The 27,217-nt window shown below is 40.2% G+C and overlaps 1 protein-coding gene across 5 annotated transcripts in view; it reads left to right on the top strand.

The window, feature by feature from the left end:
* Positions 1-27,217, top strand: part of NFX1 (nuclear transcription factor, X-box binding 1) — an 81,081-nt gene that overhangs the window by 35,427 nt on the left and 18,437 nt on the right. For 2 of the 5 annotated variants that reach the window (XM_044265526.1, XM_044265522.1), the window contains exons 8-15: positions 2,447-2,546; positions 2,630-2,847; positions 8,914-9,011; positions 12,669-12,741; positions 16,629-16,711; positions 17,624-17,732; positions 22,987-23,106; positions 26,236-26,315. In XM_044265526.1, coding sequence (XP_044121461.1) covers positions 2,447-2,546; positions 2,630-2,847; positions 8,914-9,011; positions 12,669-12,741; positions 16,629-16,711; positions 17,624-17,732; positions 22,987-23,106; positions 26,236-26,315 — 881 coding nt within the window. The remainder of the gene's footprint in view (positions 1-2,446; positions 2,547-2,629; positions 2,848-8,913; positions 9,012-12,668; positions 12,742-16,628; positions 16,712-17,623; positions 17,733-22,986; positions 23,107-26,235; positions 26,316-27,217) is intronic. The other 3 variants (XM_044265525.1, XM_044265524.1, XM_044265523.1) reach the window with 3 other exon arrangements.

Genomic DNA, 27,217 nt, shown 5'->3' with positions numbered 1-27,217 from the left:
TGGTTTATGTTTGCTTTTATTTCCCTTGCCTGGGGAGACCTGTCCATAAATATGTTGCTAAGGGGAATGTCCAAGAGATTATTGCCTATGTTTACTTTTAGGAGTTTAATGGTTTCAGGTCTCTCATATATGCCTTTAATTCATTCTGAGGATATTTTTGTGTAAGGTGTAAGAAAATGGTCTAGTTTCATTCTTTTACCTGTAGCTGTTAAATTTTTCTAGCACCATTTACTGAAAAGATTCTTTTCCCCATTGCATATTCTTGCCTCCTTTGTCATAGATTGATGACTATATGGGTGTGGGTTTCTTTCTTTTTTTTTTTTTTTTTTTAAGATTTTATTTATTTATTTGACAGACAGAGATCACAGGTAGGCAGAGAGCGGGGGGGGGGGGGAGCAGGCTCCCCGCTGAGCAGAGAGCCCGATGCAGGGCTCGATCCCAGGACCCTGGGATCATGACTTGAGAATTGAGGGTCAGGCTTACCCACTGAGCCACCCAGGCACCCCTGGGTGTGGGTTTATTTCTGACCTTCAATTCTTTTGTTCACAGCTGTCTGCTCATACCCCCCGCCAAAAAAAAAGTGCTTTTCTTCTGTCTGAGCAGAAACTTAACAAAGAAAAGCCTCCTTGCAGAAATTCCCAGTTACTAGGATTTATTTACCAGTTTGTTGATACCATAAATATCCGTTGTATTTCCTACATCTGTATTCACTCAGTAAATCTTTATTGAATGAATCAATCAGTTTTAGGACAGGAGATAAAATTGCAAATGTACTTACTGGAAGATGGAATGTGGAATTTTTTTTTTTTAAGATTTTATTTATTTATTTGACAGAGAGAAATCACAAGTAGATGGAGAGGCAGGCAGAGAGATAGAGAGGGAAGCAGGCTCCCCGCCGAGCAGAGAGCCCGATGCGGGACTCAATCCCAGGACCCTGAGATCATGACCTGAGCCGAAGGCAGCAGCCCAACCCACTGAGCCACCCAGGCGCCCTGGAATGTGGATTTTAAAGCATCTAGGTCTTTATTGATTTGAGACTTTCCTGCTTCTCGTGTCTTATTGAAAGTTTTTGGTCTGTTCACAACAGTGTTTTACTTATAAACATTTCTAATGTTTGAAGTTAGAAGTATTCTATTTTATTTTTTACTAATATGTGATTTTAAGATGTCATTTATTTTGATACTGATTTTCTCTCCAAGTAGATATCTAAGTTACACTGAGAAAGAAGAAGAACATCATTAAGTCTGCAAGATTTCAATTAGTTTCTACTCTTTTGGTCTGCATCTATTATGCGGGCCAACTATATTTGCACAGATTGATTTTTAACAAGATAAATTTTTTATTATCAATTGAAAATGTGAAGTGACACTTAGAAAAAACTATATAAATTGATGAAAATTAATTCTTTTTTTTTAATTAATTCTTATCACACCTTGTTACATATTAATACATCAGAAACCTAACTCCTTAAATATAACACGTTTCTTGCTAACATTAAGAAATAAAGGGGGACGCCTGGGTGGCGCAGTTGGTTGAACGACTGCCTCCGGCTCAGGGCGTGATCCTGGAGTCCCGGGATCGAGTCCCACATCAGGCTCCCAGCTCCATGGGGAGTCTGCTTCGCTCTCTGACCTTCTCCTCGCTTATTCTCTCTCTCACTGTCTCTCTCTCTCAAATAAATAAAATAAAATCTTTAAAAAAAAAAAAAAAAAAAAAAAGAAATAAAGGAACTAAAAAAAAAGAAAAGAAAGAAAGGAACTCATTATTTCTTGAACCCACAGGACAATCTGTAGATGTTGGATGGGGTTCTTTATCTAGAAAATAAAAGTCTTTTCTTTATCTAGCAAATAAAAGCTTTCTACTCAGTGTGAATACTCAAACATGATTACTTAAAATTCAATGGTAGTAGAATACAGATTATTAAGGATTTTATATTACGCTGATTTTTCTTACTCCTTATTAGCAACAGAAAGCTTTTCTGAGCATTTTAAATGTACCCCAATATATAAAGTACTAAATCTGTGCTGCTTGGGTTGGAGTGAAGATTGTGGGGATCCAGTCCTCACTCCACTCACTCCACAACTGTCACCAGCTTAGCTTCCATTTCCTGTAACCAGAGGACCCCAGGGAGCCTGAGGGTGGATGGTTCTCAGCCATGGCCTTATGAGCCAGATAGTCTCTTAATTTAGAAGGTTGCTTCACTTTAATGATGTTTTGGGGATGTGCTGCAGAGGCACCAGGGGATACCGACAGTCTTACAAGGCCTTTTTTACTTCTTCCTATGATAAAGCCTCTTAGAGCTGCTGTAGAAGCCACACTTGTTTCTGCATCAGGTCTGATCAACACGAATGAATAGCATTTTGTGTTAGGTTCTTATAGATTGTTTGAAATATTTTAAGAACCCATACAGTTTACTAACCTTTGTTTTTGAAATTGTGTCCTCAAGTATGCTACTGTGGCAGCACTTCCCGAGATGTGTTATGTGGAACAGATGTAGGAAAGTCTGATGGATTTGGCGACTTTGGCTGTTTAAAGATATGTGGCAAGTAAGGTTTTATGTTTTTCTCAGATAGAATAGAGCCATGTTTTATGCAACAGTTATATAATAGTCTGTTGTTTTTCTTAACAGGGACTTGAAATGTGGGAACCATACATGTTCTCAAGTGTGCCACCCTCAGCCCTGCCAGCCATGCCCACGGCTCCCCCAGCTGGTGCGATGTTGCCCTTGTGGCCAAACTCCTCTCAGCCAATTGCTAGAACTTGGAAGTAGTGGTCGGAAAACTTGCATGGATCCTGTCCCTTCATGTGGAAAAGTGTGTGGCAAGCCTCTGCCATGTGGTTCCCTAGGTAACCAATAGGCATAAAGCTGTTTTTAACAATGTGAATGGAGATGTTTGGCAGCAGTGACTATATAAGCAGAATAGTGTTAAATTTCAGTTAAAATATCAGAGGCTTTTGAAAATATTAATGATCAAATCTGTGTGCATTTTCTCTTTCTTCCTCAAAGTATACTTGTAAGAGCTCAAATATGCCCAAGTGAGCTCTCCTTCAGCTTCGGGTATTTTATTACTAACTCAGGACAGTTGTGAGATACTATCCCATGTCAGGTGGCAGGGCGGGGTAGGGGTGGGTGGGTTATAATTTCTCTTAGTAACCTTCCATAGTATGAACACCACATTTCCTTTTACCAATCCAGGGGTCAGTGAGTGTTTAAAGGCATTTTCATATAATAAGAACATGTTAAATTACTATGGGTGAGATATTTAAGAACTAAAATGCTAATAAGTACAATAAAACTTTAGCCATTTGGAGTACTCAAGAAATACTTCTTCTATAGGTAAATTTCTCATCTAGTTGGGGGAAAAGACTTCCTGAACATCATTTTGGAAGAGTGGTTTTCTAAAAATTACATTTTCTTTCTTTAAACAGAGATTACTGAAGATAATTTCTTTCTTCCTTATTGACCCAGAGTAATCATTTTCCTGAACCTCAGTTACTGTAGTATGCTGGGTACAGTAATGCCCTTAGGGCCTGCTGAGGTTTCTCAGGCAATTTCCCTAAACCAATGTGCCGTTTGAATTGCTTTATCTACTAGTTAAAGTTTTTGTTGTTTATTTTCCTGTCATTGCTTTTAGTATGTCTGTGTGCCTACCATTAGTGACTCTCCCTTTTTTCTTTTTTTTTTTTAATAATTTTTTATTTTTTATAAACATATATTTTTATCCCCAGGGGTACAGGTCTGTGAATCGCCAGGTTTACACACTTCACAGCACTCACCAAAGCCCATAACCCCACCCCCCTTCTCCCAACAGCCCCCCCCCAGCAACCCTCAGTTTGTTTTGTGAGATTAAGAGTCACTTATGGTTTGTCTCCCTCCCAATCCCATCTTGTTTCATTTATTCTTCTCCTGCCCACTTAAGCCCCCATGTTGCATCACCACTTCCTTATATCAGGGAGATTATATGATAGTTGTCTTTCTCCGCTTGACTTATTTTGCTAAGCATGATATGCTCTAGTTCCATCCACGTTGTCGCAAATGGCAAGATTTCATTTCTTTTGGTGGCTGCATAGTATTCCATTGTGTATATATACCACATCTTCTTTATCCATTCATCTGTTGATGGACATCTAGGTTCCTTCCATAATTTGACTATTGTGGACATTGCTGCTATAAACATTCGGGTGCACGTGCCCCTCTCCCTTTTTTCTGACTTGTGGCTTCTGATTACTTGGATATAGAAACCAAAAAAAGTTTGTTGGTTAAAGTTAGCCTTAAAGTAATAGTCTGAATTCTAAGACATTCTGAAGCAGTCCTTGAGGAATATACCTGTATATTTTTACAATGATTTTGGCACCTTCTCTCTTGGGTGAGTGTTCAAAGGCTGTGTAAAATGGACGTGGGCAATGGAGTTTATATAAGAGAGGTGTTCCTATAACTAATTAGTGAAGCTAAAATCTTTAGGTTTGGTTTCCATGTTTATCGAAAAGAGGGATTTCGTACTTTTTCCAGAAACAGCAAAAACTGGTAGGTACACCCTAATTATTTTTTTCAGTGTGATTTTAAAATTATGTATAGAGGAGAAATGCTCTTTTCTCATATTTTAACACATATTTTTACTGCATTGGGAAAATCGGTTGTGTGTTGGTTCTTTCTGCCTACTATAAAAATGTATCTTCAGATAAGCTCTGTAAAATGGAGATCAAATGGCTTCAAAATCAAGGATGGAAAGGGTCTTCCCTTTTCAGAAAGCTCATGGGTCAGTTTTGTAATGATTTCATATATGATGACCAGAAATCCCACTGTGGGGCTAAGATATGTTGGCAATGAGAGAAAGAGGAAATGTAAATTGGTAGTGCATGGGGACTTGACCAAGAGAAAGATAGTAATTGTCTGTATAAACAGGCCCAGAGGTGGGACAAGACCAGATGAAGGGGTTTGAGGTTAACCACTGTACCTCAACAAGTTTTTAATTATGGAAAATTTGTAAGGAATTAGGCTGAGTTGGATTAAGAAGCTCAAAGATAAGCCTATGGCTAGTGAAAACAATGAATGTCAAGTTTATTCAGATCTGGTTTATCTGTAGAAAGCTTGCAGAGATCTTTTAGTAGCTCACTCAATAGGAATTTCTATCCTAGACAGATCACTTTAGTACAAGACACTAGGGAGAGTTTTGCTTTCAGGATGGGAACATGAGCTACATGGACGCACTCCCCAGCAAAACAGGCAAAGCTAGGGAAAATTATTACAAAGCAGTCACTTAAAGTTTCTGGAAATTGTCCTATGAGCATACATCAAATGAAGAAGTATTTATTAAAGAAAATCTAAAATTCAGTAAGAACAGCAAGAGTCAGTGTTGTTTAAGTCATAGTCCACTTCTTTCCTTCCTCCCCGAGCTCAACTTAACAAAAGCTCTACTCAGGATAGGTGTGCCAGGAAGATGAGGCTGCCTTTACCCCTAAGCTCCCAGTCCAGGGTTACCATATCTCACTGGGAAGAGCAGACTGCCAGCATTTTTCATCCCCTCTAACTCTAAGTTGAAGAGGCTAAATTTCTGGTAAGCACAGCTGAGAGGTCGGGGGCTCCTTTCCATACAGCCCCACCCATAAGTCAGTTCTTGCCCCAGTCACAACAGGCTAGACTGTTGGGGCCCCAGTCATCTTCAGCACAGCTCACTTTTTAGAGCAGATGTTCCACGCTGGAAAAACAAGTCAAGAAAACCAGAGGCTACTGTCCCACTCAGCACCAAGAGTAAGTGACCGAGACTTTTTCCAGAAGTCTACAGAGTAGTCCCCCCAAAGGAATGGACCTCGATTTGAAACACTGTGGAGAAGTTGAGACCTTAAGGACTTTTAAAAAAATAATACCTCTTTTTAATTAAGGGCAGTAAGCTAAAATGTAAGCCAGCTAGTTCAGCAGGAAGAACCAGGGAAAGAGATAGCTAAGAGGAGCCCTTCTGAGGTCAGAACAAACTTCGCAGACTTGACTCAAAGACTACCCCTACCCACACTTCATTGGATCAGAGCACTTAGCAGTTTATGCCCAACAGAGAGCAAATAGAATGAAGAAAAGTGAATGGCACCTCATACAAATGCAGTGCACTTTTAAGCCCGTAAGCATATGTATAGGGGAATATCACAATGGTAGAAAGCAAAAGTATTGGAATAACTGAAAACTTTTCAAGTTTATTGAAAACCATTAATCTCTGTATCCAAGAAGCTCAACTTACCTAATAAGATAAATTCCAAGAGATTGACACCTAGACATAAGTAAAAAGCTGAAAGCCAAGGACAAGGAGAAAATCTTGAAAGCAAGAGAAATAGGATTCCTCACATACAAGAAAACCCCCCTGTAAGATTATAGCAGACTTCTCAACAGAATCAATGGAGAATACTATATCACAATAAGAAGACACTGGAATGAACTATTCAGATGCTGGAGGAAGGGGTGCGCGGGGAACTGCCAGCTGGGAAGCTTCTGTCCAGCAGAACTGTCTTCCAAAAATGAAAATAAAAGCAGAGAATTTATTGCTAGTACATTACTTCATAATAAACACTAAAGGAAGCTCTTCAGGATAAAAGCAGATAAACCCAGATTTAAATTCATATGAAAAATCAAAAAGTAACAGTAATTTTGTAATTTTAAAGGACAGTGTAAATGCATATTCTCTTTGCAACTGACTTAAGAAGTGGTTGTATAAGATAATGTATAATTATATTGTTAGGCTTATAAGATATGGAAATACATTTGACAGTAAGAGCACAAAGGGTGTGGATGGGACCAAACTTACTGTACTGGAGGAAGGAAATAGTACCAGGTGGTACCTCAGATCAGTAGGAACAAATGAAGAAAGCCAGAAATGGTAGATAAGATGATCAGTACTACAAACCATGAATATATGCTTGTTTTCCTTTTCTCAGCTTTAATAGAAATTATAGAAAGTAATCTAATAATGTATTTGTGGGTTTATAACATGTAGACATATACAACAATAAAGCAAAAAGAAGCGAAAATAGAGCTACCTAGGCATAAGTCTTCTATATCTCACTGGAATTAATTTGTATAAATCTGAAGTAGATTCTGATAAGATGTGTATGGTAAGCCCTAGAACAGCTATTCATAAAATAATCCCCCTAGAAACCTCCTGCACTGTTGGTGGGAATCCAAGCTGGTGCAGCCACTCTGGAAAACAGCATGGAGGTTCCTCAAAAAGTTGAAAATAGAGCTACCCTACAACCCAGCAATCCCACTCTTGGGTATTTACCCTAAAGATACAAATGTAGTGATCTGAAGGGGCACATGCATCCAAATGTTTATAGCAGCAGCGTCCACAATAGCCAAACTATGGAGAGAACCTCGATGTCTATCAACAGATTAATGGATAAAGAAGATACACACACACACACACACTGGAATACTATGCAGCCATCAAAAGAAATGATATCTTGCCATTTGCAATGACGTGGATGGAACTAGAGGGTATTAGGCTGAGCGAAATAAGTCAATCAGAGAAAGACGATTTTTTTTTTAAGGTTTATTTATTTATTTATTTGACAGAGAGAGCGATCACAAGTAGGCAGAGAGGCAGGCAGAGAGGGGGGGGGGGGGAGGAGGCTCTCCGCTAAGCAGAGAGCCCAACTCGGGGCTTGATCTCAGGACCCTGAGACCATGACTTGAGCTGAAGGCAGAGGCATAACCCACTGAGCCACCCAGGCACCCCCATCAATCAGAGAAAGACAGTTATCATATGATCTCTCTGATATGAGGAAATTGAGAGGCAGGGCGGGGGTTTGAGGGGTAGGGAAGGAAAAAAATGAAACAAGATGGGATTGGGAGGGAGACAAACCATAAGAGACTCTTAATCTCACAAAACAAACAGGGTTCCTGGAGGGTGGGGGAGTTAGGGAGAGATGGTTGGGTTATGGACATTGGGAAGGGTATGTGCTATGGTGAGTGCTATGAATTGTGTAAGCCTGATGATTCACATACCTGTACCCCTGGGGCAAATAATACATTATATGTTAATAAAAATAATTTTTAAAAAACCTAAAAAAAGCCCTTAAAATAGTGCAAAATACCATTAAATGAGAAAAAATGTTATATTAGAAAATATTAACTTAATGCCAAAGAAAGCAGTAAAGGAGGATTAGAGTAACAAAAACGACATGAGGCGTACAGAAAAGTGAAAGTTAAAGGCAGATATAATCCAACTGTGTCAATAATAACATTAGTGTCAATGGATTAAACTACTAAAAAGCAGAGGCTATCCAACCAAAACTTTTTTAAAAGCACAAGATCCTACTATGTGGTATCTTTGAAAACTGACTTTAGAGTTAAAAATAAAACTAGGCTGAAAAATAAAAGGATGGAAAGAAACACATTTAAATAGCAGCCATAGAGACTGTGGCTGATCCCCGAGGGGTCCTTGAAACAGGATTTGTCCTAAACCTAGTTTAGCAGAATGAATGGTGGGTCTCTTACCATCAGGTAGTCGCAGAGCTGGAGTCAATGAGTTATGGATCATGGTTTCTGATTGTTTATGATCCCCAGATTTTCAGAGTCAAGAGTACTTCAGTAAAGTCATCCATGGCTCTAATTTTAAGGATATTCTCAAGTCTAGTCTTGAGGCTTGAGGCCTAAAGAAAGTCAGAACTGATTTTTGACTTAGGCAAAGCATTATGCATTCCAGAGGCTATTCCAGTGACTAATTCTGAGCACTGCCTTTGCTGTAAAAGGCCCAGCCTGCCAGATGAAGGAAAGATAAGGGACGAGGCATCGAACACATTCTTCTTCCCTCAACTCTGATTCTGGAGTTGCAGGGCATAGAATTAGGAGACTAATGCGGCTAGTGAACTTGAAAGTCTGAAAATGAGTACTTGCAATGTTCATTCCTAGGTCTTTTCATTTTTTTAAAGATTTCATTCATACCTGCGAAAAACTCTGCCATGAAGGAGACTGTGGACCATGCTCTCGTACATCAGTTATTTCCTGCAGATGCTCTTTCAGAACAAAGGTAAATCATAAACAACGTTAGAATTATCACCCATACCTTTTAAATTAGTGATGATGGGATGGGAGGAATCAATATAACATCATAATGTTTTATTCCTATCATACTATGTATGATTCATTCAATCCAGCCAGTATATGCTGACAGCAACCAGGGGTCAGTTGTAGGGTAGGTATTGGGGGTAGAGGGAAGTAGCATTCCAGGCTCAGAGACCAGTAATGGGGCTAAGCAAGCATACAGATAGCTCTACCAAATACAAGTGGTGATAATGCTAGATGCTGGTATAGAGCAAAAGCATTACTACAAGATGTTAGCTAACTAAGAAGTTGGAGAGAACACTGTCCACAAGATCACCCTCATTTATGATACCCACTGCAAGAGTTTAGACAACTGCTCTATTAGAATAGTCCACAAGACCACCCTAAATTCTGATACTAACTGCAAGTCCAGTGTCCACAAGACCACCCTCAGGGTTTGATAATTCACTAAAAGGACTCAGCAGAACTCATTGAAAGCTGTTATAATCGAATCGCGCTTACAGTTTATTATGGGAGAAGGTTACAGATTAATAATCACCCAAAGGAAGAAACATGCAGGGCAGAGTCCAAGAAATAGCAAGTATGAAGCTTCTAATTGTCCTCTCCCTGTGGAGTTGGAACAATGTTACTTTCTCAACATCAGTTGGTAATAATATACATGGAGTTTTGCCAACCAGGAAAGGTCACCCAAGCCTGGGTGTGCAGTTTTTACTTAGGTTGCATTGTGTACACATGGTTGACTGCCCATGTGGCTGATATCAATCTTCAGTGTCACCAGAGGTCTGTAGTTACTGTGTGACCCAAAGTCCTACCATGAAGTACATCATTGGTCTTTGTGGTGTAGCCATTCCCCACCTTAAGATTTTTCAGTATAGCCAGCCTGTACCCTAAATTATGTTACACTGTGTGATGACCCAAGGCCTCAGGCAAACATGCTACTCCTCTGTCAGGCATGATATTCCAAAGGTTTAGAGATTACCTCCCTGAAGCCAACCATCCTTTGAGGAAGGTTAATTCTTAACTATAGAACTTTCTACTTTCTGCCCAGGGCAGTTTTTATTGGCCCCTTGGTTAGAAAAGGGACATCTTACCATTTTTACGATTCCTTTGCTTGTAACCAAAGGCAGGAGCCTTGCTGTGGAAGTCTTTGGGTAATCCAACTTGGAGAACATACCAAGTATAAGTCTGTCATTTCTGACCCACTTTCAGTGCATAGTCACTGCTAGCAAGCCCAAGGTCTGGGTAGCTGCTGACTTGCAAATGATTCTGAGGATATAGTCCATAAACTGGGAGCTAGCTTATTAGGTAAGCTTTAGAATAAAAATGTAAAAATAACGTGGTTTACATGTGGCAAAAGTTGTGTGCGTTTCTTTTTTTTTTTTCTTTTTTTTTTTTTTAATAAAGATTTATTTATGACAGATAGTGAGAGAGGGAACACAAGCACAGGGGAGCTGGAGAGGGAGAAGCAGGCTCCCTGCTGAGCAGGGAGCCCATATGGGGCTCAATCCCAGGACCCTGGGATCATGACCTGAGCCAGAGGCAGAAGCTTAACTGACTGAGCCACCCAGGCTCCCCTTGTGTTTCTTCTCTGAAAGAAACTGCGGAGTACATGGGGCAGTAGAGATATTTTGAATGTCAGCTACAGTGCCTTGAAGACTGTGAAGTACTGTGAGGTAGTAATCACAATTTTAGTAATGCGCAGAGGTGCTCTTTGTGACCAAGACGTACAGGCAGGGTTGGGGCGTGTGAGCTAGCAATGGCTACGGTCATTTTGCTTCTTTCTCCCCGCAATCTCATTTCTCCACTTTTTTGCTTCTCATTCACTGTCCTTCCTCACTCCCTCTAATAGTGGATCCCATGGCAGTGAGTATACTCATGAAAAGCTGTGTGTAAATGGAATTTTTTTTTTTAAGATTTATTTATTTGACAGAGATCAAAAGTAGGCAGGGAAGCAGGCTCCCTGCTGAGCAGAGACCCCCCGATGCGGGGCTCGATCCCAGGACCCTGGGATGATGATCTGAGCCGAAGGCAGAGGCTTTAACCTACTGAGCCACCCAGGCGCCCCATGTAAATAGAATTTTTGCATATAAGTTTTATTCTAAAATTGCTGGAGCCACTCACTATCAGTATGAATTCTGTTGAAACATTTTGACAAAGTGAAAAATCTCTTTGAAACTGTTGATCATCGCCGTGTTGTCTAGCCAAATTTTTCATGAAATGTCTTTTGTAATGGAATGAGCTTTTCTATTAGAAGTAAGTTTCCTTTTTTCCTTTTTTTTAAACTAGGATTTTATTTATTTGAGAGAGAAAGAGCGAGAGAAGGCATGGGTAGGGGAGAGACGGAGGGAGCAGGATCCCCACTGAGCAGGGAACCCAACTCCAGGGCTCTGCAGGACCCTGAGATCATGATCCGAGCCAAACAAGGGCAAACGCTTAACTGACTAGGCCACCCTCAGCCCCTGGAAGTGAGTTGTCTAGATAAATAAAACTTACTTCTTAAAGCTTCAGTGGTGGTTTTCTTTTAATCACTTTGGTGGGGGTCTTTGAAAAATGTATGCTACATCTTACTACCTCTTAACAAAAAGTACTGTATTTAAGTCTTTGTTGGTAATTCATTCTGATTTTAGGAATCTATAGGAGCTCTGCCTTTCCCTGCAATTATAGATACCACTCTAGCATGTCATTTCTACTCTATAGTCCAGTGTTTGCATTAACTGGAACATTCTCTCAAGCAATTTACATGAGGCTACTCAGGATTCTAGAAAACATATGGGGAACTTTTTTTTATCATCCAACCTAGCCAGCGAATTTATCTAAAACATCTTTCTAGCCAGAATCTTCCATTTTTTAGACCTTTTTACCTCTCTTTTCAGCTCTAGCAGCTGCCTCTTTTCAGGGTCATTTTCACTAAGAAAGCATATTTTTATCATTTTGCTAGTTTCTGAGTACATAGCAACCTGTGAGTGACATCAAAGACAAATTCAGCTGTAGATGGTAGGCAGCCAGGCTCCCTGTCCCCCAGATGACTGGCTTGCTCCCACACAGCTGCCCCTCCACACCTGTTACTTGGGATTGTGCCTCAGCAAGTTACGTGTGATCTTTGGGGTCATTCATATAGAATTACTTTATTAATACTTTGAATACTGGACGACTACTGTATTCTTCTTTGCTGCATTTCAGCAATGTCAGGGCTGTTCTCAAGTGTGTTGAGCTATTTGCTTCTAGTACTACATTATTACTTATTTTCACATTTTCTGCTTTTTATGGCTTTTTCTGTCTATCCTTGCCATGCAATTATTTTTCTTTGCTTTGTATACCTTTAGCAGCCCCTCTTTCCACTCAGATTTTATAATTCCTTGTCTACTTTAAATTAGGAGGCCAGACCACAAAGATTGTACAATTATATTATGAAGTGTCAGGAAACCTGGAGCCCTGTTGTGAGTAAAGCATATTAATACAGAGACTGAGCTAACCTAGTTCCAGACAGATAGTCAATAAGTGACTGCCAGGGAAGTACAGGATATTTAGGATATACATGCTACATTTAGCACTATACTATAGTTGTGTCGTTTCATTTATTCCTAAAGGAGTTACTATTACCTTTTTTTTCCTTTTTCCATAGGAGCTTCCATGTACCAGTCTCAAAAGTGAAGGTATGACTGGGAAGGGACAAGAGGAAACATTCTGGGATAAAAGTAATTGTTCTTTATCTTGAAAGGGGTTTGGGTTATGTATTTGTCATAGCTTAGTAAAGGTACACTTAAGATTTGTGCATTTCATTGTATATAACTTTTACCTCAAAAGAAAAGTAAAAATCATAAATTGAATTCTAGTTAATGAAATGCTAAAATTAGGGTAGGGTAAGTGTACTCATATCTGCAGCTGACTTTTGAAATGCATCAAATATTAAGATAAATAGAATGGTAGATATGTGAAAAAGTAGTGATAGAATCTCAGTAATGGGCATGTGGATAGTCACTGTAAAGTTGTTTCAACTTCTTTATATGTTTGAAAATTTTCATAATAAAATGATGGTAGTAGGGGTGAAGGTGAATACCTAATACAGTAAACTTCTTACACACTAACCCTGATGCTTGATCCCCATAAGGCTTGATATGACTGTTGCATACCTGGAACAGATACTCAGCCAGCAGCCTTCTTAGCCTTGAGGACTACCATTTTCTTTCTTCCTCTGTCCTTGATCTGACATTCCATACTATTATGATTCTGTCCTTTGCTAACCATCTCATAGTCTTTTGTGTAAGCCACCTGAAAACCTTCTTGGAAAAGTGATGGAATTTAAATGTGTACAAAATAAAAGCTGTTATTCTGGCCAGGAAGAAGGCTGTATTGGGTTAAGATGCTTTTGTTTGCAGGTACTGAAAACCCAGGGAAAAGTAACATCAGCAGTAAGGGAGTTTACTGTTTCACATAATAGGAAGTATGGAGGCAGAACAAGTCCAGGCTTGGGTAGTTCCAGCCTCATGATTCCAGGACAGAAAGTCAGCCTCTGATTTTTTTGGTTTTCTCCTCATGGGTGTAAGTTAGCTACAGCAAATCCACATATCTTACCCAAAAATATCTAAAGGAAAGAGATTCTTAAGCTTCCCTTTCTTCGTTTTTTCCCCCCAAAAGAGAGCAAGTGAGGTGGGGAGGCACAGAGGGAAAGAGAATCTTAAGCTGGCTCCCCACTGACTACAGAGCTCAACTTGAGGCTTGATCTCACAACCCTGAGATCATGACTGGAGCCAAAATCAAGAGTCTGGTGTGTAATTGAGCCACCCAGGTGCCCCAAGCTTCCCTTCCTTCTTACCAGCAAGGAAAACAGTCCTGAGAGGCTCTTAGTATACTCTGTATCACATGTTCCTGCCTAAACCAGATATTAACAAGGGGAATGGAATTAACAGGGTAGATAGACTATTCTACAGTCAACCTTGAACTGAGGAGCACGTGGGCACCCAATTTCTGAAGAAAATTAAGGCTCTGTTAGCCTTAAGGAGGCGGGGAATGGCTATTTGGGAGGGGACTAGAAATATCCGCCTTAAGCCCACAATCAAAATTCTGGTTATTAAAGACATAATTTGAAAAAATAACACTAATACACTTTTAAAGTAAAAAAACAAAAACAATATAAAGTGAAAATATACCCTAACCCAATTTTCCCCTCCTAGTTTCACTTCCCTGATGAAAAAGTTATTAGTTTCTTGGGTATGGGTCTAGATCTTTTTCTCTATTCATTTTTTTTTTTTAAGATTTTATTTATTTATTTGACAGAGATCACAGGTTGGCAGAGAGGCAGGCAGAGAGAGAGGAAGGGAAGCAGGCCCCCTGCCAAACAGAGAGCCCGATGCAGGGCTTGATCCCAGGACCCTGGGATCACGACCTGAGCCGAAGGCAGAAACCTTAACCCACTTAGCCATCCAGGCGCCCCTTCTCTATTCATTTAGATGTATACACAGACCCATTAGTGTTTTTTTTTTTTTTCCTCTAAACTTAGGTTTATACTAAACATGCTGTTTTCACCTTGGGTTTTTTCCCTCAGTAATATATCAAAGACATTTTTCCATGTCAGTGTATATAGCTCTCCCTCTCAGTATTCTGTATGTGGGGATGCCGTCCTATAGTTCACCATTGCCCTTTGGGTGATCATTCAGGTTGTCTGCAGTTTTTCCCCATTACAGATAATGCAGTAGCCATCTTGTCTGATGTTTTAAAATTTTAAGATGAGATTTCAATCACAAGTAAGAGTAGAAAGATTAGTATCATAAACCCCTACTATACTATTATTAGTATAATAAACCTGTCACCCATCATCCGTTATCAGCATTTTTCCTTTTTTGTTTCACCCATCCCTCCCTTCTCTACTTTTTATTTTCACTAGAGTACTTTGAAAACAAATCTCGAACATTATTTCACCCAAAAACACTTCAGTACCTAGCCCATTTTTTAAAATTGAGATAAAATTCACGTAACATAGAACAGAACGTTTTAAAGTACACAATTCAGTGGCGTGTAGTAAATTCACAGTGTTGTGTGCAGCTGTCATCTCTGTCTAGTTCCAAAACATTTTCATCACCCCAGGAGGAAACCCTGTTTTCATTAAGTTTTCACTCCTCACTCACTCATCCCTCAAACCCCTGGGAACCGCTAATCTGCTTTCTGTCTCTGGGTTTACCTATTCTGAGTACTTGATATAAATGGACTTATATAATATGTAACCTTTTATACCTAGCTTCTTTCACTTAAGCATGTTTTCAAGATTCATCCATGTTATAGCACATATCAGAACTTCGTTCCTCTTTATGGCTGAATAATATTTCATTGTGTGAATATATCACAATTATTTATCCGTTCATCTGTTGACAAACATTTGGGTGGTTTTGATCTTTCAGCTGTTACGATTAGTGCTACTGTGAACATTTGTACACAAGTTTTGGTTAAAATATCTGTTTGGGGCACCTGGGTGGCTTAATGGGTTAAAACCTCTGCCTTCCACTCAGGTCATGATCTCAGGGTCCTGGGATTGAGCCCTGCATCAGGCTCTCTGCTCAGCAGGGAACCTGCTTCCTCCTCTCTCTGCCTGCCTCTTTGCCTACTTGTGATCTCTGTCAAATAAATAAATAAAATCTTTTAAAAAAAAGAATAAATAAAATATCTGTTTAAAATTTTTTTGGATATGTACCTACATGTGGAATTGCTGGATCATATGGTAATTCTGTGTGTAATTTTTTGGAGAACTGCCACAGCAGTTTTCCGTAGCAGCTACATCATTTTACATTCCCCTCAATAGTGTCTGAGGGTTTCAGTTTTTCCACATTCTCTCCAACACTTATTTTTTGTTTTGTTTTGGTTTTGGTTTTTATGTTTGTTTGTTTTTTTATTATAGCTTCCCTAAATATATATAAAGTGATATGTCATTATGGTTTTCATTTGTTCCTTAGTGACGCTGAACATTTTTTTAGGTACTTTGCCATTTATAATCTTTGGAAAATAGTCTTTTTAAGTCCTTTGCCGTCTTTTAATTGGGTAGTTTCTCTTTGAGTTGTAAGAGTTTTTATGTATTTTGGATCCTGGGCCTGTATAGATAGATTATTTGCAAATCATTTCACCTGTTATGTGGGCTGTCTTTTCACTTTCTTAATGGTGTCCTTGGTTCACAAAATCTTTTAATTTTGATCTATCCCAATTTGTTTTTATTTTTCTTTTGTTGCTTGTGCTTTTGGTGCTCTAGCCACTTTTTTTTTTTGCCACTTTTGAAAGTATATATGTAGGAATGATTCCTTAAGATAGAATTTCCACTGAAATTTTTGATGGATACTATGTATACCAAAACTTTATACTCCTATCCACTGAGTGTGCCTTGTTCTCTATACCTTCACCCATAATGAATATTACTCAGTCTTCCATTGTCTTTTTTTGACAGACTGACAAATGAAAAGTATCTTTTTATATGTATTTTCACCATAACTAACTTATTTACATTATTACATTTTTATTTTTTCAGCTTGTAGTCACTCAAATATTTGCTGAATGAATGTTCATATCCTTGCCCTTTTTTTTTTTTCTTTTTAATTGGCCACAGCAGATGCTACATTTATGTGTGATAAGCGGTGTAACAAGAAACGGTTGTGTGGACGGCATAAATGTAATGAGATCTGCTGTGTGGTAAGTGGACCTATCATTAGGTACAGTCAGATTGCATTCATCCAAGGACTGGGCATCTAGAAGCCTCAGCCATCTGGAATGTAGCCCAGATTTAGAAATCACTGGGAGGAGCCCCTGGGCAGCAGTAAGAGAGTTGCCTAAAGAGACAGGCCATTTTAGGTCCTAGCCAGGTCAGCCTGTGGCAATATGGGAGAAAGACAGAAAGAAGAAAGACAGAAGGCCTCAGGCTCCAGAACTCAAGATCACCAGATGAGCATACAGTCCTCCACAGGAGATTATGTGCTGTCCCAACATACAGACTGGGCTGGTCTTAGCAAGTCAGGCTTTGGGTTTCACATACAATATGGATCAGGTCAGTAGGCAAAATGAGTAGGGCAGTTTGAAAGGAGCACGTTTCAGTTATCTGAATAATTGACTTATATGGAACTATATAAAGCACTGCCCAGCAGTAATATGTTACCATGTTGTACATGTGTGTTTTATGTATAAACAAGGCAGCAGTGCCAGTACCAAAGTAGCACATGTGTATACTCATCTATATATGTATCTTGTATGTAATTGTTATTTTTAAAGTTGACATATTAACAAGATATAGAGTGATAAAATTGCACAACATATCAAGACTTACTTATAAATCAGTATTTGAAGGCTTAAAGACTTTCTCTTATTAAAAATTTCAAACATATACAAAAGCAGAGAGTCTCACATATCCAACATCCTACTTTAGTAATGACCAGCTCTTAACTAATCTTATTTCATCCACATCCAAACCTACTCCCTCTGATTATTTTGAGGCTAATCCCAAACATCATTTCACCGTAAATGTGGAGAGCCTTTTTTATTACTCTTCTTGTTGTTTGTGGAAAGTATAAATGGAGATAATTTTACAAACAAATATGAATCTCTTTGTAGGATAAGGAGCACAAGTGTCCTTTGATTTGTGGGAGAAAACTCCGTTGTGGCCTTCATAGATGTGAAGAACCTTGTCATCGTGGGAACTGCCAGTCATGCTGGCAAGCCAGTGAGTGTCTTCACTGTATGCTTTATTATAAGAGTTTTCCAGGCAGCAGCTCTTCCTGCCCACGGGTCCTGTCCCCGTGCTTTAATAAACCACCATTTTGCACCAAAAAAAAAAAAAAGTTTTCCAGAAGTTCAGGCTTAGTGTGTGTGTGTATATATATATATATATTTTTTTTTTTTTTTTTTAAAGATTTTATTTATTTATTTATTTGACAGACAGAGATCACAAGTAGGCAGAGGGGCAGACAGAGAGAGGAGGAGGCAGTCTCCCAGCTGAGCAGATCCCAGGACCCTGGGATCATGACCTGAGCCAAAGGCAGAGGCTTTAACCCACTGAGCCACCCAGGCACCCCAATAAATAAAATCTTTTAAAAAAAAAAAATATCAAGGACCCTCAAAGAGCTCTTTTTATGTGATTTATATCTGTTTACCATATTAGAAATTAAAACTGAGAAATTTTTTTAAGGGTTTTATTTATCCTGCTTCTCCCTCTGTCCTTCCCCCCACTCATCCTCTCTTTCTCAAATAAATAAAATCTTTTTTAAAATAGTAGTATAGCGACACCTGGGTGGCTCAGTGGGTTAAAGCCTCTACCTTTGGCTTGGGTCATGATCCCAGGGTCCTGGGATCAAGCCTCGCCTCGGGCTCTTCAGCAGGGAGCCTGCTTCCCTTCCTCTCTCTCTGCCTGCCTCTCTGCCTACTTGTGATCTCTGTCAAAATAAATAAATAAAATCTTTTTAAAAAAAGAAAAGAAAGATGGTGGGCCAGGAGGCAGTCCTATACAAATATTTAAGGGGAAAAAGCAAAAAAGGTAATATAGAGGGGCCGCCTGGGTGCCTCAGTGGGTTAAGCCTCTGCCTTCGGCTCAGGTCATGATCTCAGGGTCCTGGGATCAAGTCCTGCATCGGGCTCCTTGCTTAGTGGGGAGCCTGCTTTTCCTGCTGCCTTCAGCTGTCCCTGCTTGTTTTCATTCTCTCTCTCTCTCTCTGACAAATAAATAAATAAAAATCATTTTTTAAAAAAAGGTAATATATTCATTGCATATTAACATAAATGACTTCTTTTTTTTTTTTTTTTAAGATTTTATTTATTTGAGAGAGAGCTTGAGTCATCGGGGAGGGGCCGAGGGGGAAGCAAACTCCCCACTGAGGAGGGAGCCCAGTGTGGGTGGGGCTCAGTCCCAGGACCCTAGGATCATGACCTGAGCTGAAGGCAGTTTCTTAATCAACTTAGACACCCAGACACCCTTAAGTGACATATTTTTAAAACTTTTTTTTTAACTAGAAGAACAGATACTTGATTTAATAAAAGATAGTTGGAGTCTCATATCTGTTTATACATTAATCTGTTGCAGTATAGAGTTGAAGGAAATGAAATAATCTGGCCTCACATATAGTGGAAAAAGAAGGTGTAATAATGGTGAATATTCTTTTTTTTGAAATTACACCAAACCTGAGCCTCATTTCAGAAAGGACTTGAGTCAGGGTTTTAGTTTTTGTTCTCTGTCACATTAAAATTCATTGGTTTTTCTTGTATTTCGAATGGATCTTTTACCCATGCACGATTTGAAAGCATCATATATTGATCATTTGGAAATGAATTATTCACTGTGTTATGCAAATTTTTGAATTAGTGAAAAATTTTATATTACAATATTTAAAATGTACATTTATTAATATATCTACCAACCTAACCAGAAAGGTCTTGGTCTTAGGAAAAGTATTAGGAAGTTGTCAAGCTCACAGTGGTAAATACATACTTTCCAAAATTCTGTTTTCACTTGAAAGCTTGAAAGCTTTTATCACTAGCAGCAAAGTTGGCATTCCTGAAATGATAGGCTCACTTGGGTAATTTTTGATAAAAGTATGCCAAATGCCTAAGTCTAAATAACCATAGCTTGTAAGTAATTATTTTGAGTAAAAAGGGCATTCTAGCTTACTACTCCAACAAGTGCAGTTCTTTGAAACAACCAGTTATATTTTAATATGCAACAAAAGTGCTTTATGCAGATTTCCCACTCTGTTTCACAGATAATGGAAAAGACATATATTTAAGAGCTAGGTTTATTTTTTCTTTACTGCTTCATCAAGGACTTTCTTTTTTTCAAGATTTTTATTTATTTATTTGACACACAGAGAGAGATCACAAGTAGGCAGAGGTGGGGGGGAAGCAGGCTCCCTGCTGAGCAGAGAGCCTGATTCAGGACTTGATCCCAGGACCCTGAGATCATGACCTGAAGGCAGAGGCTTAACCCACTGAGCCACCCAGGTGCCCCATCAAGGACTTGCTTAAGTGAAACTAGCATTTTTTATTTATTCTAAGTGCTTGGCAGTGAAAAATACCATATTATAGTTTGGCACTACTGCCTTGATCTGTGCTAAAGTCATGGCAGTGTTTTTGTTTTGGTTTTTTTTTTTTTAGGATTTTATTTATTTACTTGTCAGAGAGAGACAGACAGTGCAAGCGAGCACAGGCAGAGGCAGAGGGAGAAGCAGGCTTCCTGCCAAGCTAGGAGCCCAATGTGGGACTCGATCCCAGGACACTGGGATCATGACCTGCGCCGAAGGCAGCTGCTTAACCAACTGAGCCACCCAGGCGTCCCAAGCCATGGTAGTTTTACTAACCATTGCTTTTGCACCATCAATGCAAATGTCAGCATAGTGGGGGGAAAAAATCTTAGTCTTATTAGGTACCCCTTGGGGCACCTGAGTGGCTTAGTCATTAAGCAACTGTGCCCCAAGGGGTACCTAATAAGACTAAGTTTTTTTTTTTTCCCCCACTATGCTGACGTGGGCTCCTGGCTCGACAGGACGCCTGCTTCTCCCTCTCCCACTACTCCTGCTTGTGTTCCTGCTCTCACCATCTCTCTGTCAAATAAATAAAATCTTTAAAAAAATTTGGGGTACCAGGTGGTGGATATTATAGAGGGCACAGCTTGCATGGAGCACTGGGTGTGGTGAAAAAATAATGAATACTGTTTTTCTGAAAATAAATAAATTGGAAAAAAATAATAATAATAATAATAATGGGGCGCCTGGGTGGCTCAGTGGGTTAAGCCGCTGCCTTCAGCTCAGGTCATGATCTCAGGATCCTGGGCTCGAGTCCCGCATCGGGCTCTCTGCTCAGCAGGGAGCCTGCTTCCTCCTCTCTCTCTCTGCCTGCCTCTCTGCCTACTTGTGATCTCTCTCTCTGTCAAATAAATAAATAAATAAATAAAATTTTGGTCTTATGGATTCCCTGAAAGGAGCTCAGGGACCCTTAGGAATCAACAGCACATTTAGAGAACTGCTACATTAAAAGATTGGCTTAGATCAAGATTTACCAAAATGTCTTTGCTAGAATGCTAGGCCTACTTCATTTTCAAGAAGAGTTGTGTCAGTGTTTTAATAAAAATCACACACGTGGGGGCACCTGGGTGGCTTAGTCGGTTAGGCATCTACCTTCAGCCTCAGGTCATGATCTCAGGGTCCTGGGATTGAGCCCCACATCAGACTCCTTGCTCAGTGGAGAATCTGCCTCTCCCTCTCCCTCTGATGCTCCCCCGATCATTCTCTCTCTCTCTCTGTGTCAAATAATCTTTTAAAAATAAATAAATAAATCACACACATGGATTCCATGAAAACAACTTACATAGCCCCATTCCCTTTACATAGCTACTTCTCATAATAAGCTTGTTAAGTGGATAAGCCTCCTCACCAATAAAAAGTTGAGAATGGTTAAATTACCAGCCCACACTGGGGCACCTGGGTGGCTGAGTCCTTAAGCATCTGCCTTCGGCTCAGATTATGATCCCAGGTTCCGAGCCCCAAATCGGGATCCCTGCTCAGTGGGCAACCTGCTTCTCTCTCTTTCTCCCCCTACTTGTGTTCCTTCTCTCGTTGTCTCTCTCTCTGTCAAATAAATGAAATCTTAAAAAAAAATTATCAGCTCACAATTACTTAGCAGGTAAGTAGTAGGTCTAGGACTTGAACCCAAAGTCTCTTGATTGTATTTATAGGGCTCTTTCTGCCACATTGTGTAGCCTCTGAAGGGTTTGGTGGAAAGAGTACTGACTGGAGAAGAACAGTGGGTTTGGAATTAGGAGGGCTCTTGAGGTGGGCTGCTTGTTGGAACTGTCCAGTGTGAGTCATCATTTTGATTTACCTTGGGAACTGTGCATCATGAACCTGAATGCAGCTCTGTGCTTCATTTCAACTTCATACTTTTTTTTTTTTTTTAAGAATTACTTATTTATTTATTTATTTGACAGAGAGAGAGAGAGCTCACAAGTAGGCAGAGAGGCAGACAGACCGAGATGGGGAGCAGGCTTCCTGCTGAGCAGAGAGCTCGATGTGGGCCTCGATCCCAGGACCCTGAGACCATGATCTGAGCCGAAGGCAGAGGCTCAACCCACTAAGCCACCCAGGCTCCCTCAACTTCATATTTCTAACATGACACATGTTGATTATACCTATAAGAATTTTGTGGCAGGGTGGCCCTAGGATGGTTTATTCAGTTAAGCATCTGCCTTCAGCTCAGGTCATGATCTTGCAGTCCTGGGATCAAACCCCACATCAGGCTCCCTGCTCAACAGGGAACCTGCTTCTTCTTCTGCTCCTCTCCACTCTCATTCTCTCGCTAATAAATAAATAAAATCTTTAAATTAAAAAAAAATTTTTTTAATGGCTTCAGTGTCTCTCTGAGGTTTCTATTCAAATGCATATTTTTGTATGTTTGCTAATTATCTGTGGCTTTCATAATCCCTATCCATTTTTCTAACCAAGAGTTTGAAAAAAAAACTATACTTTAGTAGAAGTCTCCTATTCTCTTAAAAGAGATGGTTTAGGGGCGCCTGGGTGGCTCATTGGGTTAAAGCCTCGGCCTTCAACTCAGGTCATGATCCCAGGGTCCTGGGATCGAGCCCCGCATCAGGCTCTCTGCTCCATGGGGAGCCTGCTTCCCCCCCCCCGCCTGCTTGTCATCTCTGTCAAATAAATAAAATCTTTAAAAAAAAAAAAAGAGAGATGGTTTATAGATCTATTGTCTATAAAATACATGCGAAAGTAAAGTTTGTTGCAAGTAACGTACCTTTCTGCTCCTTTGGCACCAGCTCAACTTTAAAAAAAAAACCTTTTGTGAAAAAAGCTGTCCCCTTAGGGGAAAAAAAAAAAAAAAAAAGCCAAAAATAAAAGTGTGTGTGGTTTGTGTCTGTGTGAATATGTGTAGGCATATCCCAAACTCAGGTTGTTGTTTTGTTTCACCCACCTCTCCATCAGGTTTTGATGAACTAACCTGCCACTGTGGTGCATCAGTGATCTACCCGCCAGTTCCCTGTGGTACCAGACCCCCTGAGTGTACCCAGACCTGCGCCAGAGTCCATGAATGTGACCATCCAGGTGGGTCCCAGCTCCTTCCTCTGCACCTCACAGCCTGCTTGCACTGTGTCATTTCCAAGGTAGCATGACTGTCTTCACTGCTCTGAGGTCATGTTGTGATTGCCACCCCTTGTTCCCTGTTCTCAGGGGCTGCTGCTGTGAAGGTGAGTGTGTGATCTGGGCCACAGCTAGGAATCACAGTGCCCTCCATATCTGTACTCTGTGGATGTCACACACACCTGAAAAGCTGGGAGAATCTCCATCTGGTCTTACCTTGCGGGGACTTTTCTTCTTTTCTCATTGCCTCCAATCTGGATGTATATTTCATGGTTGAGCATCTTTTTGCAAAATTGAAAGCTACTTGTTTTTTGTTGTTGCTATTGTTATGGAAGTAATGTGTGTTTATTATATAAAAAGAAAGAGAGTGAGATAAAGTCAATAAAGTCAAAAGATTGGAATTAAACAATCTATTATCCCACCTTGCAGGAATTACACCTTACTATATACTAGTATTTTTTGGTGCTTTTTTTCCATGGGCAAAAATATATATTTGCATTTTTTTTCCTTTGCATAAAATAAAAGTGAGATCCCACTGAATTTATTTTAACTAGATTTTCTCCTCTTACTGTATTTTGAATCTCTTTTCTCACCAGTGAATATTTTTCTACAACATAGGTTTTTTTCAAGATTTATTTATTTGAGAGGGCACGCATGAGTAGGTGGGGCAGAGGGAGAGGGAGAATCTTTTTTTTTTTTTTTTTTTTTTTAAGATTTTATTCATCTACCTGACAGAGATCACAAGTAGGCAGAGAGGCAGGCAGAGCGAGAGGAGGAAGCAAGCTCCCCGCCAAGCAGAGAGCCTGATGTGGGGCTCAATCCCAGGACCCTGGGACCATGACTTGAGCCGATGCCACTGAGCCACTCAGGCACCCCGGAGAGGGAGAATCTTAAGCAGACTCCCTGCTTACACAAGCCCGATGCGAAGCAGGGATCAATCTCAACCCAGAACCAAGAGTTGACTCTCAACCAAGTGGGCCATCCAGGTGCCCCTCTACAGTATAGATTTTTAATAGTTAAGGGGGTGCGCTATGGGGATGGACCATAACTTAGTCTCATGTTGCTGGACAATTAAGTTGATTCCAAATCTTCTCTCATAAACTGCTGGAGATACCAGGCCTGTAGCTACTTAACATCATCCATTTTCTGTCCAGTCTAGTTACTGGCTTTCCTCTGGGACCATATTGGGCTCATCATTTCATTTTACCAAGTCCCAGAGGCAAACCTGAAATAACTCCAGTCACCAGATTCAGACTGACTAATGTGGGGCTCAATTCCAGAATCAGACTGACAAATAGGCAACCAGTTCTCAGTTTTTTAAGTTAATAGAGTAAAATAGAATTTTAAGTGAATTCTTCATGAAAAAGTCCCTCCTTTCCTGGGGACCTTAGGATGGCCCTCCCAGCTTAGTCTGCAAGCCCATACTTCAGTGTTTACACCAGCATGAATTAAGTGCCCAAGCCAGTACTTACCCCCTTCCTCCTTTATACTCACTTGCAGATGATACAGATGAAGTCCACATCCTGGTGGTTAATGTCCATAGTGAGAACTTAACCATTTATGAGGTGTGTTGTTTTAGCCTGCATTTGTTCAACATTCATTTAACTGGTCTCTGAGTGATGTATATCTAACATGGCATCAGACACAGAGAGGTTCAGAGGAAGAAAAAAGTAGCCGATGACCTAGAAATTCTTACATTCTTCCCAAGAGGAAGAGGGTGGTAGTTACATGCCCATGACACAACCAACCATTACATGAAAATGGGCCAGATAATATGGTAGCAAACCATCTGTAAAAGATCTCAGACATCAGGGAGTATAAGAGAGCTCAAGGTCAGGTATGGTCAGCCAAGGAAGGCTTTGTTGTAGGAGGTGAGTTCAGATGAACTCTTTTTTTTTTTTTTTTTTTAAAGATTTTATTTATTTATTTGACAGAGAGCTAGAACACAAGTAAGCAGAGAGGCAGGCAGAGGGAGCGAGATAAGCAGGCTCTCCACTGAGCAGGGAGCCCAACATGGGGCTCAATCGCAGGACCTAGGATCATGACCATGAGCCACCCAAGCATCCCCAGATGAACTGTCTCTTACAGGCAGCAGGGAAATTGAGAGAAATCGGGAGCATGTCAGATGGAATGAGTAGTAAAGATAGCTAAGCAAAAGTGAGCAATTGCCATGTAAGGTAGGGCCAAAAGAATGAGTAGAATGGACAGACCAGAGGCTGTGCCGAAGGAGATGAGTTGAGAAACTGCCTCCCTCTCTGCTTCCCTGTTCATGTGTCTGCCCTGCCTCAGTGGAGGTTTCTTTTTCTCACTCATGCTCATCCTTCAACACTTTAAAGCACCTACTTTTTACTTTCCTGTTTTCCATTTTGAAAAGTACTCCCAGGAGGGGCACTTGGATGGCTCAGTTGGTTAAGCATCTGCCTTCAGCTCAAGTCAGGATCCCAGGATCCTGGAATTGAGCCCCACATTAGGCTTTTTTTCCTCTGCCCCTCCCCCTCCGCTCTAATGCTGTCTGTCTCTCTCAAATACATAAATAAATAAATAAATAAATAAATAAAATCTTTAATAAAATAAAACAGCTTCTAAACTTTAAAGCTCCATGTTATATATCATTATAACATATATAATAGTTTACATGGCTTTTTTTTTTTTTTTTAAGATTTTATTTATTTATTTGACAGAGATCACAAGCAGGCAGAGAGACAGGCAGAGAGAGAGGAGGAAGCAGGCTCCCTGCTGAGCAGAGAGCCCGATGCGGGGCTCGATCCCAGGACCCTGAGATCATGACCTGAGCCGAAGGCAGAGGCTTTAACCCACTGAGCCACCCAGGCGCCCCCGGCTTTATTATTTTTTTAAAGATTTATTTATTTGAGAGAAAGAGAAAGTGCGTGCACAACCGGGGTTGGGGGGGAGGGACAGAGTCTCCACTGAGCAGAGAGCCTGACGTGGGCCCCGATCCCAGGACCCTGAGATCATGACCTGAGCCAAAGTCAGATGCTTAACCAATTGAGCCACTGAGGTGCCCTAGTTTATGTGGCTTTATTTGAACATTATTCCTAAATATAATTCCTAATTTCCTTTCTCTTTTAACAGTGTATCATTCTTGTCATAGTGAAGAGAAGTGTCCCCCTTGTACTTTCCTAACTCAGAAATGGTGCATGGGAAAACACGAGGTAAGTTTTCTCTCTCAAGTGTTTATTGTTCCAGCTAGAGATTTATAATTGAATTACTTTTGGAATTGTTAGTCTTATTGTTTCTCAAAGTAAAAGTACATTCCAAGAAGTAGAGTTTTGCTTTTGCCACTTTTTTATTTTTTAAAATTAAGATATAATTTGCATAAAATAAAATTTATCTACCACCACGCTGTGGCTAAATGCTGGTTGAAGAAATAGAAGAATCCAGGACCCCTAGGTGGCTCAGTTGAGCATCCAGTTCTTGGTTTCAATTCAGGTCATGATCTCTTAGGGTCATGAGATCGAGCCTTGCATCAGGCTCCGCGCTCAGCATAGAGTCTACTTCTCTCTCTCTCCGCCACCCCCCCACCCCCGCCGCCAACTGCCCCACCCTCGCTTGCATGCTCTTGCTCTCTCTCTTTCCCTAAAATAAACAAATCTAAAAAAATTGAAGACTTGCTCTTTTAAGTGTTCAGGTCCTTGAATTTTGACAAAAACTTTAGTATAGTCATGGATTTGCCACCACAGTCAAGATGTAGCATAGTTCATGCACCCCCAAATATTCCTTCATGTCTCTGTAGTTATTTTGCTTTCTGTCTCCAGGCCCTGGCAACCAGTGATCTGTCTGTCCCAGTAGTTTTGCCTTTTCTGGAATGTCACATGAATGAAATCATACAGTGGGCAGTATTTTGAGCCTCTTTGCTATCATTTTGACTCTGGTTGCAATCAAGTGAAAGTCAGTGGCCTTGAAAATGTGGGCTGTGTTCAGAGACAACTTTTAGGTTAACTAGCATGGAAGAGGTTGCTAGCCTGGGTAAAGGTGTTACAGTGAGAGCACCCATGGAGGTGGTCTCTGCACCACCTGCCACTGTTCCTTCCTCTATGCCCTGTGCAGCTTCCTG

Source organism: Neovison vison, chromosome 9 (assembly GCF_020171115.1).
Source record: "Neovison vison isolate M4711 chromosome 9, ASM_NN_V1, whole genome shotgun sequence".
In the NCBI taxonomy this organism is placed as follows: domain Eukaryota; kingdom Metazoa; phylum Chordata; class Mammalia; order Carnivora; family Mustelidae; genus Neogale; species Neogale vison.
Note: the sequence above shows the minus strand (reverse complement) of the source record. Positions and strands in the feature narration are given on the sequence as shown.